The sequence below is a fragment of the Lissotriton vulgaris genome, chromosome 10, assembly GCF_964263255.1.
Source record: "Lissotriton vulgaris chromosome 10, aLisVul1.2, whole genome shotgun sequence".
Lineage (NCBI taxonomy): Eukaryota > Metazoa > Chordata > Amphibia > Caudata > Salamandridae > Lissotriton > Lissotriton vulgaris.
In genome coordinates, this window is record NC_141698.1 from 177,400,402 (window position 1) to 177,414,346 (window position 13,945).

General features: G+C 49.7%; 1 protein-coding gene across 1 annotated transcript in view; it reads right to left on the minus strand.

The window, feature by feature from the left end:
* The window catches only part of MYO15A (myosin XVA), a 1,716,372-nt gene that overhangs the window by 1,324,211 nt on the left and 378,216 nt on the right, over window positions 1-13,945 (minus strand). The window contains exons 19-20 of the mRNA XM_086939741.1: window positions 3,903-4,028; window positions 1,201-1,278 (exon numbers count right to left, since the gene is read on the minus strand). Of these exons, the coding sequence (XP_086795867.1) occupies window positions 1,201-1,278; window positions 3,903-4,028 (204 nt within the window). The remainder of the gene's footprint in view (window positions 1-1,200; window positions 1,279-3,902; window positions 4,029-13,945) is intronic.

The window sequence follows — 13,945 nt, forward strand, 5'->3', positions numbered from 1 at the left end:
GCAGACAATGTGAGAAAATGTTACGATAGCACAAAGAAAACAAAGGAAACATTACTTAGCTAGAAGAAAAACTAAGCATATCAACAAAAGGACACTAGAAACATTATTACCATACAACAACAACTGTTATGCAAATATTTCACCCTTATATGCTCGGATGGCAGATCAGAAGAATATGTTCCTTTGTAAGGCTAGGTCAAGGGCAAGAAGGTTTAATGAACACTGGCTAAACAGTACCTTGAAATGAAGCTATAGCCTACTATTGGGGAACAGTTCACCTTATCCTGAACGAAATAGCACCGGATAGGCCTTACACCACTGCATCCTACTGCCTACTGGGGTTAGGTCACAAAGAGAAAAAGAGGAGTGTGGCTACCAGATTTGTGGACCTGGTGTTGTTGTTGGCGAAGCGGGCGGTGGCTATGAGGTGGAAATTGGCTAGGCCACCGACAGTGGAGACTTGGAGTGGGGAAGTGGTGAGATGGGGTAAAGCAGAGGGGCAGGAACTTCAGAGAGAAGAGCACAGAGGCCTTAGGAAGACTCCCATTTCATTAGATTGGAACACACTTCTACTGAAGTTTGAGCAGGGGGTACGGGATCAAGGCGATTAGACTTCATATGATGGATTGTGCAGGGGGACACCGTGCTGACCTGGTGACGCCGCATGCGCTGAGGGCCACACACGGACTCTGTGTCCGGAAAGACATTCCCTTGTACGAGATGCAGACCTTGCTAGCACTGTATGTTGTTTGACTATGTCTCAATGTAGGAGACAGAGAGACCCAAAAGAAACTAAGTGAATCATTATGGTCGGGTCAATGCTGTTTTAGAACTATTATGTGGATTGAGAAAGTGCTGGGATGGGGGGGAATTTGGGAGTTGGGAGTTAAACCTTTTCACACAAAAACAGAAAATGGAAATGCTGGATTCTATATTGTTGAGGACACTGTACTCCTATTATGAACAAAAAGCAAAGCAACATATGTTATGTAACAGTGACTTTATGCTGTCAATAAAGACATTTTCAAAAAAAAGAAATGAAGCTATAGCCTTCCATTCTATGAGAGTTAAATATGATGCAGCTTTTTGCGAGGAGAGGATTGCAAAGCAATTGATATGTAAAATGACTGCACTTGCTACAACAAAACCCTGACTGAAATATATAAATGGGCCTATTCCTCAATCACAGATATACAGTACCTTAGTTTTGCTGTTGACGAAGAGATCAATGACGTCCTGACGGACCTGGTCATAGTTTTTGTCCAGAAACTTGTGAACCTGCAAGTAATTCAACAAACCGCAGGTCAGTCCAAGCAGGGTGTACAGTGAATTTCCTACTGCCTGCTAGCCCAGAGGTAAGATTAGTGTTTACCTAAACTTCCATTCTCCAAAAGACGTAATAGTGGAACCGGAACCCCTGGTTCACCAAGGCCACTTTTTCAACCTAATGCTTTACTAGGGATTATTACTGGTCAAACGTTTTTCCTCACATTTCCAACCATTGAGGCTCCAGTTGTTTCTGTCTCTAACTGACTTAAGTTAGTGTGGTTACTACATCTCAACCACCACTTTTGGGGGGGCATCCATTCTTACCTATCACCTCCATTGTTCAATCTATCCCTTTAATCCTCCAAGTATACTGGAGACCGTCTATGGATCTATCACCCCCACCAAGATACCTTCTGTTAATCCACCACCACCAGTCGGAGACTTTTCATGGTCCCACCACAACTCCTCAGCCTAAGTACATGTATCGGCCATCACCACAACACGACCTTGTGTGGATTTACCACTCCAGTAAGGGAACTACCCACTATATTTACTAGTGGAGGTGTCACCCATCCACCATCTTCATTGAGTCGTTTTCTGGGGCTCCTCTATCTCTGCTAGGCAACCTTCATTGGCAACAGTCAATGCACCTAACCACAATGTGGAAAGCGTCCATTTAGAATCAGTACCCTGCCACTCCTTCCATACACTTGAGCCATAAAATAAGCCTGAGTGGCACACTAGTAGTTTACCTGCTATTCAATTACATAGCACTCTCACAGTGCATATCTTTATAAGATTTCAGAGTTTTTGAGTCGCAGAAACATTTAGGGGAATTTCCGAGGCCTTGGAATTTAGAGTGTAATTCTGCATACACAGCCTTTCTCAATGAGACTACTGCAGTTCACAATCGATATCTCGTACAAAGGAGCAGTTACTTCCACAATTTGGATTGTCTTACATGTCTGGTGCATGTTTGTTGATTGACAAAAGTATTAGACAGGAATCTGGGGTGGTTTCATGTGCTCAGAAATAGTATGAGGGCCCAGAGAACTTTGGGATGGGATATAGACCTCATCCAAATTCTATTTCAATTTCTTGGAGTGAGTCAAGCTTGTCTGAGCATTACGAATAACAGGGCAGAACCTATATACTTTTGCACCACAAAATTCATTTGATTGGCTGGAGCTCTTTGATGTCATTTGTCTCTTTGTGACTGACATTTGTTTTACATCTAAAGACAATTATTCTTGAATTTGGGATATATCTATTGCCTGAGATCAGACCTTTACAATCAGTGATTTAAGCAATAATGGGGAGACAGGGACAACTAAAACTCCTCTTTTATCTTTCAAGGGATTAGGATCGAGTTTCCAAACAAATGTTCGTGCAAAACCAGTAACAAAAGATGTCTCCTCTCTGGTGACTACTGTTTTTGATTCACCCTTCACTCTCTTGGTCGCCTGAGACCTCTTAGCCAGGGAGTTGCTGTGTGGCTCTTTAATCCCTGATAGTCCTTCTTAAATAACTCTCAAGCAAATCTGAAGTTTTGATGAGTCTGATTGATTTAAACATCTAAAGAAACCCACCCGTTCTCCAACTGTGCATCATTTTCTTATCACGCTCTGCCTTCCTATGCGTCTGTAAAAAATGGACTGAAGTGGAGCTTGTTGTTGCTGAGGAGGGCTGGAGAATGGGCAGGGGAATGCCATGGGAACTTGACTGTCTGTGAGCTACCTGGTCCATTGTTTCCTAGGTTTGCAAGGGTCCATTTGCAGGGACTTTCTAGGTTTTAGGCAGAGGGGTCTTTGAGACCTGAGCATCTTCTTGAACCCCTTCTGTGGGGGGTTTCATGCCCTCAACTGAATTTGTAACATTCTCTACTTTCTTAGACCTGGAACGAAGGCTCGCTGCCTCCATAAGTAGCTGAAGAATGTTTTGTGGTCTCTTGTGGCCGGCCCATTTGAAGTGAATGCGCACCCTGTGCTTGTTAATTACAATGAGGATTTTAAAGATGGTTGGGCTAACTTGGACTGAACCGCTTAATGTTGTGTACTGGGCCCACTAGCCCCATGCTGTCTGTAAGCGTAGGTGCCTGTAGGGAAAAAGAAAACAGTTCAAAAGGATCCAAAAACGAGTAATGCACTGGTAGGGGGATGCTTCACTATCCTGCTGTTGCTTTTTGAAACCCCAGTGATAAACTGGGGTGGGCCAGTAGAACGACAGCATCCAGTGTCAGCCCACAGTCTGCTCACTCAGCTTGCCATATCACCATACTGCACCCCCTACCTTTCGAATGATTGATCTCCCACTCACTTTACCTCTTTTTACCCTGAGAAGGGGGAGCAAGGTAGCATGCCCCACTATGCTCACTGGTGTCAGAACAGACAGCACACCGGCTTCTGCTATCATACCTTTCCAATCATATAACATACAGCACTTACACAAGTAGTAAAACGGCCCTTCAATTATAAAGCACTCACACCTGTAGTTATTTCGTAGCTACTGTGCACAGACATCACAAAGTCACTCACACTTGTCTTATGGACTTTGCACCTTGAGCAACTTTCCCTGGCTAAAGCCAATAGCTTGTGTGCTGTGTTACTGTACCAGATTTCCCCTAGTGTATTCACCTGGTATGTAACCTTCCCCGCAAAGTGTTTGATGGTGAATTCAGGAAGAGGCATCTTTGGTTTGGAGTAAAGCTCATTGGAGCCGTGGTGATAATGACACTTCTGGAGGAATGTGTGGTCAGTTGCCTGAAATACGTAAAGGAGAAAATTACAAATGTAATAAGAATAATTGGACACAATGCCAGGAGACAAGCTAACAATGTGTCTCACTCTCTTTCCTTCTCTCTATCTCTCACACAATCTCTCTCTCTCTCTCTCCTTCTCGCTCTCTTTCAGTCTCTCTTGCTCCTGAATCCCCCCCCCCCCCCCCCCGCCAGGTGTGATTTAGGTACACAGAGAGTATCAGGGAAATGTAATGCTAATTATAGTGCCATCCACATAAACATATTTCTAGTGTTTTGAAATACACTTACCACACTTGAAACACTTCCTGGAGCCGCTCATTTGAAGATGAATAAATCTGGCATAATTGTAGCAAACTGATTGCTTAAGTTTAGTTATTAAGCCAATATTTCCAGGATGTGTTTGGGGACTTTAGGAAATGTCCTAAACCTATTTGCATTGAATACAGTGTGCATGATTAAGGTGAGAAAATGGTGTAAGTCAAAAAAAGTTTGAAAACCAGATGTTTATGCACATAACCTCCAATGCATAAATTACATCAAATACAAAGGATCATCAAAGAACCACAACTTAGTATATGTGTATCACATCACAATATTTACTATGTGGTTCAACAACTTTTACTGACGCCACAATACTGTGATCTCCTTACTCCAGGGCATTATGTACACGTCTTCAACCCTGAACTTTTCAAGGTTTCAATTGTGTTGGTCTAATTAGTTAAACAAAAAACAAATAAAGACTGCAATAACCAGTAATAACCAGTATGCATTACGTCATCACACAAAAGTCCAGCACAGGAAATAGTGTTGTTAATGACCTGGGCGGAAGGGGTCACAGCATGTACTTGTATGGATGTGTAGGTAATAGGGTTATTGGTTAAGGGGGGAGAAACTCTACTCAAGCAGCAGCCACAATTCTTGCCAGGGTGAAACACAAGCAAACCTTAAATTAACCTGTTCTCAGTCTTCTGGTAGTTGGCACAAAAGCAGTCAGGCATCACTTAGAGGCAATGTGTAAAGTATTACTGCAGCACATCAACCACTAACCAAGTGAAGGGGGTGTAGCTGAGCTAGCCAAGATGGCGGACGACTCTTCGTAAGGCTCCGGCTGCCGGCCGGCGCCCGTGGTCACCAGTGTCACCATAGGGGTCCACGAGTGTCGCAAACCCTGGCGGCGGACTCCGGAAAGGGTGAGGCGTGCCCTGATATACTTGGTTCCCGACTAGATGAAGCGGGAGAGCCGGGAATGCTGAGTTGGTGGCACCGCGATCGGACCTCCCAAAATGGCGGACGCGTGTAGGACTGCCTGCGACTCTAGCGGCGGCCCTGGTGTGGCGGCATCCGCGCTGCGGTTGGTGTGCGGAGATCAGGGGATGTGTCCCTGACTGTACCGGAGGGCTCCAGAGGAAGCGGCGAACCAGCGTGGGGGAGCCCCCCACCCTCCTGCCCGGCCGAGGAGCGGGAGGACACAGAGAGCAGCGCGAGTCAGCGGGAGTGGGAGTCTGGTGTGCCCTGGAGCTACGTGCCTGCCCGAGGACTACTGAGACGGACCTGCAGGCCCTGCGAAGGACTCAGCACGAGACAGCCGCTGAGGAAGGACGAGAGACCACCGGACCCCTAGGTGAGAAGACGGCGCCCCGGCCCGATACCCTGACGGCACGCGAAGAGGGCCACGAGTTGAGGGACATGCTACACTGCATTTCCTAGGAAGCGGCTACACGCAACCCACTGTCACTAGGGCATTAATATTGTTGGGCACACGCCTGTTAACGTCGTCGGCACCCAGAGGAGCAACGAGGCGGCTCAGAGACGGACCTCCCCCTCCTCCCCTCCGGCCGGATACCGGGAGGGCCCCACGATCAGTGCTGAGTCCGGGGCAGGCAGACCCTAGGACACCCCCGGGCTGCATGCCCCAGGCGAAAGACCTGACAAGAGCCTAACGGCGACAGGGGACACAAGCCTATCAAACCCTGGGGGATAGTCGACACCCCGGCCCGACTGCCTGCCACCACGCCGCACTGGGGAAACCGGGATGTGATGGGCGCCCTGCACTGTACTCAATAGCGCCAGCCACGCGGAGCCCCTGGGAGATCCGCCACAGAGCACACTAACCAGATCGGGCCCTGTACCACGTGGAATGAGGCAAGTGGTGCACAACACGCCCTGCGACCAGCAGAGTGCAGTAGAGAGCCTAGACTCGGCAACAGGGACACGACAGCCCACAGAAGGGTGGGTTTCCCAGTAGACGGTTGGTGTCGGACCGGGTCCCCACTGCGTTATTCCCAGGGCCCTGGTGTCTGCAATAGTGGTGGTGCCCCCAAGAAGACTCACAAGCTTGCACCTACTGGACGGGACCGGAGAGCACAACTAGAGGCTCGGAGAGCGGCTGGGGGGACGGAGCAACTGCGTGGGGGCACCGGGGCCCGCCCTCCCGGATTGGCCCGGACCCTGAGAGAGAAACCCCCCACGCCAAACAGCATTGCAGGAGTGGTCTGCCATCGCCTGCTAGAAAGTGCGGAACAAGCCAAACGGTCCATCCCGTCAACATGGGTCACCCTCAAAAAACGCCGTCACAGACTTCATCCATAACCAGATCCCGAGATGAGCCCCCCGGAGACCACAATCCCATGTCCAGGAAACTGGACCAGGTTCTGGCGGCCATTGAACACTCCCGTGTAACGATGGAGAACAAGTTCGACACCCTGGCCTCTGACTTTACCATCCTGCGCGACGACCATAGGAAACTCGCAGACAGAGTGAACCAAAATACAACGACACTGCACAGGGTAGAACCTCAGGTTCAGAAGCACATCCAAGCCTTTAAGGACCTACAAGCCAGAGTCCAGATGCTAGAACACAAAACGGATGACTTTGAAGGGTGCTCCCGGAGGAGCAACATCCGCGTCATGAACTTGCCGGAGGGAGCGGAGGGGGCCGACCCGATCAAATACATCACGGACTGGATCACAACATTCACGCCATCCAAGGACCTAACTCCCTACTTTTCCATAGAACGGGCGCACAGGGTCCCTGCACGACGGCCCAAGCCGGGTCTCCCGCCCCGTCCGTTCCTACTGAAACTGCTCCACTTCCGAGATCAAGACACCATCCTTCGGGCTGCCAGGGCACACAGTCGCCTGCAGGTGGAAGACAAGCAGGTGATGCTATTTCAGGACTACTCCCAAGCTGTGCAATGGCAAAGAGCTACATTCCAGACGGTGAAACGGACCCTGCGCCAACTGAACATACAGTATGCTCTTCTGTTCCCAGCCCGCCTCCGGGTCGTCCACGAACACACATTTCTTCACGGACCCCAAGGAGGCGGACTCCTGGATAGAGCAAAATTTGCAGCACCGAGACAACTCCTCGACCACGCAGCACGACCGGACGACGCGCAGAACCGGCCCTACGGCCTCGGAAGATCACGCTCACCCAGCTGGAAACACGACACGGCCCCTCCGGGATGGGCTCCCCCGATCTCACACAGATCATTGCCGAGCGCCAAAGGGCCCTTCGAGTGGTGGCTGCCTTAGACTCTGAAAACGGGGGAGCCAACCTGGAAGAAGGTCCCCATCTATTCAGCTCAGAAGAAGAAGGCAGCAACGCACCTATAACCCGGGAAGGCTCAGTGACACCCACTGCGGTCACTCCCCAGACAATAGACACTTTGCTCTGATGCCCTACTGAAAGATCGGAATTACTGCAGTGGTCGGCGGTGACCATGAACTGGACAGAGCCCCACTATAGTCCTATCCCGCTCACCGGAGCCCACAGCCTGGCGCTCACTGACCCGATCCACTGAGTGCGCGATGACGGTGGATGCCATAACCCAGTCATGCACACGCAAGACGGAGACGACACGAGTGGACATATCACAACGATGATCACTGGCCGAGGAGCTGAGCCGGCGACGGCCGGAACGATACCCATCCACGACCCCGTGACAACAAACTAAAGGTTATTCTAATATGTACTCCAGTTTGGACGTATTGCCCCGGCAGTGGGTCCCAGATGTTGGGATCATATCCCAGAGTTATAGTTTTCTACTTCCCCCCCTTTCCTTCAACCTACTTTCTCCACTTTACCCTTACCAGGCGGGAGGGGGACGTAACACGCAATATGGACTCCTCAGGCGGTTGGCGGGTGTGGCGGGCCGGATGGGGCGGAGCAAACGCGGGGGAGAAACATACAGCAGAGGAATCACACAGAACATACGGGTAACACATGGCCTATAAAACATCAAATACCGATTACAAATTCCTCACCCTGAACGTTAGAGGCATACATACGGCTAGAAAGTGGTATTCGGTATACGCATACATCAAGCGCCAACGGGCTCAGGTGGCCCTCATACAGGAAACGCACCTAACCTCACAGGAAGTAGATCGACTACAAAAGAAATGGCGGAGAGTGATATGCGCCACGGGGTACTCGGCCTTCGCCAGGGGCACACTTATCTGGGTTAGGCCAGGGGTCCCCTTTAAGGAACATACCAGACTCATTGACAGGGAGGGTCGTTATGCTATCCTGACGGGTCTGTTAGAAGATCAACCGAAACTGATAGGTTGTGTATATGCCCCCAACACAGACCAAGATCGTTACTGGGTAACGCTCACGGGTGTCTTGGCTTGTCACGCGGGGATCCCGTGGCTCTTAGGAGGAGACTACAACACTGTCCTAGATTTGCAATTAGACAGATCGCATCCCCCACCGGCGCACTCCCCGACACACAAACAGACAGAACGCCTGCGCCGCTGGCTAGATCACTGGTCTTTGGCGGACGCATGGAGGACACTACACCCAACAGATAGACTTAATTCCTTCCATTCCATCCCACACGACTTGCGCGTCAGGCTAGACAGGTTTTTATGTTCCACGGACCTGCTCCCTAAACTACAGCACGCGGATTATCTAGGACGAGTCGTATCAGACCACGACGCCCACGTAGTAGTCCTCCGATGGAGGCCGCCCCGACAACCAGTCCCAACATGGAGACTGCCCCAGGAGTGCCTCACAGATCAAGTTTTTCGTCAAACTCACAAGGATTATGTTAGAGACCACTTTCTGCGCAACGCCGGCACAGCCTCCTCCAGGGCGATAGAGTGGGACACATACAAAGTTAGCGCCAGGGGCCACTGCATCCAGCAGATAGTGGGGGTACGACGCACATTAGAACAGACTCTGAGTGACGCAGAAAAGGCCCTAGCGGAACTCTCTTGCGGCGCGGACCAGGGAATAGCTACACTAGCGCAACTTTCAGCGGCGAAACTGGCGCATGCAGAAGCTATGAGAGACCTGCGAAAGTATAACTTCTGTGGCCACGCGGCCAGAGCGCACAAGGAGGGTGACAGATCGGGCACACTCCTGGCCTGGCTGATCAAACAGGACACGATGCCCCACCCCGTGGTAGAACTTGTGGATGCGAACGAACTTAAGCAATCCCAGCTTGACATCTTGCACATATTTCGTGACTACTATGCCCAAGTCTATCGTGCCCTGACACTGACGGGGCTCAGTGACCTTACTCAATTTTTAGATCCGTCGCGCATGCCTGCAATCACTCAGGCGGACAAAAAGGACCTCGACGGGAAAATTACACCCCATGGCGTCAAACATGCCATAAGTTCACTAGCGAAGAAGAAAGCGCCTGGCATGGATGGGTTCCCACTGGAATACTGTAGAACATTCCTATCCTAAGTGGCACTCCGGTTGACGCTTGTATTTGAGGAAGCCCTGACTGAAGGCAAGCTGCCGCAATCGTTCCGAGAATCATTAATCGTAACCTTCCCGAAGCCACATAGGGACCCCACGCTTCCAGCCTCTTATAGACCGATTACACTGCTAAATGCGGACTGTAAAATCATGGGGAAGATACTGGCCGATCGATATAGTCAAATCCTCCCGACTCTAGTCCATCGCGACCAATGTGGTTTTGTGCCTAGGCGTAACACCTCCCATAATCTACGCAGGTTGTTTCACGTACAAGACTTTGTCGTGGATCCTTTCCCGCGGGCTGCCTGCCTGATCTTTGACTTGGAGAGGGCGTTCGATAACCTGACCTGGCCCTACCTCTTTGCCGTACTGCAAGCTATACAGATAGGCCCCACACTGATGGCGTACACCCAACTCCTCTACAGAGAACTCACCTCCAGGGTGAGGATTGGAAAATTTATCTCGACCCCATTCCTGGTAGAGATGGGAACCAGGCAGGGGTGTCCCAGCTCCCCCTCCTGTTTGCGCTGGCAGTAGAACCCCTGGCTATCCGGCTGCGGAGAGAGGGAGAGGAATGGGGCATTCCGATAGCGGACAGACTTCACTGTGTCTCCCTTTACGCAGACGATCTGCTGGTTTATGTCCGGGACGCGACGGGAGATCTCACCTCACTCTGGCATACATTGCGGGACTTTGGAGCCCTGTCAGGCCTCCATATTAACTGGGGAAAATCGGCAGTCTACCCGCTCGGTTCGGATCTGGCGCCCCATGACATGCAACTAGGCACACAGACTCTGAAATGGAGTGAGGCGGCTCCTAGATACCTGGGTGTGCGCTTCTACCGTTCACCCGAGGATCTATACGCGGGTAACCATCGTAGAGTACTAGCTGGCCACCGATCCGCTGTCGGGTTTTGGAAGACACTCCCACTGGCGCCCATAGGACGAATAGCGGTGGCCAAAATGATAATGGTGCCCAAACTACTGTACCATTTTACAAATATTCCGGTCATCCCATCCCGATGCTTCTTTCGTGAGTTGGACACACTTCTCACGACACTAGTCTGGGGGGAAGGGCGACGCAGAATAGCCCTAGGCACTCTACAGCTGTCCACAACGGAGGGAGGCCTGGGTGCCCCGTCCTTCGAATCATATTTCCTAGCCACGCAACTCCAATGGCTGGCCCACTGGACGGCTGAGAAACATAAGGATGAGACGGCTACGGACAGGGGGGCACTGCCGCTACCTGCTATCAGGAGGCTACTGATGCCGGACTCCAAACAGGATAGCACGCACCCGATACATGTTACTATAGCTCGTAAGTGCATGATGCGAGTCCACCGGCTATCGAAAGGGCAGCCGTTATATTCCCCCCTGCTCCCCTTGGTGGGCTTCCCCTGCCGGGAGACCTATTACACCGAGGGAGACCTGCAGGCATGGACAGACAGCGGGGTGACGGACTTGGAAGCCCTGTTCCATGATGGGCAGCTGAAAACTTACGACCAGCTGATCGAGTGGTACGACCTCCCGAGGGGGCAATTCCTGACACACTGACACACAGGCAATTGATAGACAGTGGTCGGACGTTCTGGGACCTGAGGAGTGGTGAACCCCCGACACATCCTGTGCTGCATACGGTGTGCGGATGGGGACGGGTCGTCACCTAGTAACATGGCACTATAAGGCCATACAAGAGTTGACTAAAGTTCCCCAGGACAGACTACGTCAAACCTGGGAGGACGACGTTGGCCGGGTCTTTATTTTATTTTTATTTTATTTTATCAACTTATATGGCGCAACAGCTACCCAAAAAGGGTTTCCTGGCGCCTAACACACAGCCTGGTATAGAGTGTAGACAGCATAGGTGATCGGATTACTGGTTAAACAACCAGGTTTTTATCTCCTTTCGAAACCTGAGAGGGTTTTGCTCTTTGCGTATTTGAATTGGGAGAGTATTCCAAATGACGGGACCCAGGTAGGCAAAAGATTTGCCTCCCATCCTGGCCAGCTTAAATCTGGGGACACAGAATTTATCAGCTGCTTTGGATCGTAAATTCCTATTAGGGATGTAGGGGGAAGCTAGTGCCTGCAAATATTTAGGAGCGGTACCTGCTTTAATTTTAAACATGTAGTTTAGTGCTTTAAACCTAATGCGGTTCTCCACCCTCAACCAGTGCAGTTCACGCAGGTAAGGGGACACGCTGCTGTTTTTAGGTATGTCACAAAGAAGACGAGCGGCCGCATTTTGTACAAGCTGCAGTCTTTTTGTGACTGCTTTATTTGCACCTAGATACAGGATGTTCCCGTAGTCAAGCCGAGATGTAATTAAGGCATTGACCACCGTTTTCTGCATAGGGCTGGGCAGCATCCACAGGATCTTTCTGAGCCATATCAAGATGGTAAAACAGGTGCTCACTACTTTGTTGACTTGCTGTATCATGGACAGGGAATTGTCCAGGATTATCCCCAGATTTCTAGCCTGCGGCACTGGTGTCGGGAGATTTCCCATCTGGCCAGGCCAATGCAATGAGTTCCAAAGTTCTGGTTTCCTGCCCAGAAGGAGAATCTCCGTCTTATCTCCATTTAATTTCAACTGGTTAGTTGACATCCAGTTGAAAATGGATAGCAGGCCAGCCTTAAGGAGAGATGGAGAAGAAGTTTGGGGTTCAGATAGTGAGAACACAATCTGAGAATCGTCGGCATACGACATGAAGGTTAGACCCGCTTTTTCCACTAGGTCCGCTAGGAGTCTAAGATATAAATTGAAAAAAAGCGGGCTAAGGATGGAGCCCTGCGGTACTCCATGAGGGGAATTGAAAGTTTCCGAGCATGCCGCTGACGATGATATTTGAAAGGTCTGGTGACTCAGGAATGATCTAATCCATTGGAGTGCGTTTCCGCCTATTCCATTTTTTCCTAGTAGAGCGATTAGCCTTTTATGCGATACGGTGTCAAAGGCTGCGCTTAAGTCAAGTAAAATAAGCGCAACCGTTTGACCGTCATCGAGGAGTTTCCTCATGGTTTCAGAAACACCCAGTAGGGCAGTTTCTGTAGAGAAGCCCGCTCGGAAACCTGACTGGGTGGAGTGAAGTAAGGCATTTTCCTCCGAAAAAAGCGTCAGTGCTGAATGCACATGTCTTTCCAAGCATTTGGAAAAAGCGGGAAGGAGTGAAATAGGCCTATAATTGGCTAATTTACCCGGATCGGCTGTAGGTTTTTTCAACAAGGGTGTCACTATAGCATGTTTCCATATCTTTGGTACTGTGGAAAGCTCCAAAGATGAATTTAGGGTGTCCGCAATGATTTTGAGGGCAGGCGTGTCAAGTAATTTTATTACCTTGATAGGAATGGGATCCTGAGGAGAACCAGATTTTATCGTCTTCATAATTGAGATGAGAGCATCCGTTGTGATAGGGGGCCAATTATGAAGGGTCTGATTTATGATCGGAGTGTACTCCCAATCTTCCTTAGGGGCGGTTGTCGAAGTGTTTTTACCTATCTCGACAATCAAATTGTCAATTTTGTCAGAGAAAAATTGAGCTAAGTCCTGGCATTGCTTCATGTTTAGGGGTCGCGTTGGAGCAGTAGTTTGAGCCCCTGCGAGATCTTTAACTGTATTAAACAGCGTTTTTGATTTATTCGCAGTTTCCATTATGAACGTGGCTACATATGTAGTGCGAGCTTTTCTACAAGCAGTATGGTAGAGATTTCTAGCTATATGATACCTGTTTTTTTTATCAGGATCGAAATCTCTGCGCCAATCTCTCTCAAGTGCCTTGCATTTAGTTTTTTCTTCCTTAAGAGAGTCAGTAAACCAGGGGGCCGGGGGACAATGTAGGTTCCCCTTGGTCTTAGTCTGGGTTAAACAGGCATCTGCCGCATTGGTAAGCCATAGTTGAGTGGCCATGGCAATGCTTTCCATATTGTAATTTTTATTTGGGGGATTTGAGTTTAGGTTCGCGTTAAGATTAGAGATGTCTAGAGCTTTCCAGTTTTTCCTCAGAGACGGCAGTGACCTGTTTTGGTCTGTTGAGGTACTGGGTATAGTAAGATAGGCTTTAACTAGAAAATGGTCTGACCAGCAAACAGGGATATTTTCTATCCAGTTAAGTGAGGGAAGGTTTGACAATATCGGGTCAAGTAGGTGTCCTGCCCTGTGGGTGGGCCCTGAGTTAATAAGGTAAATGTTCATGGCTAAAAGATCATC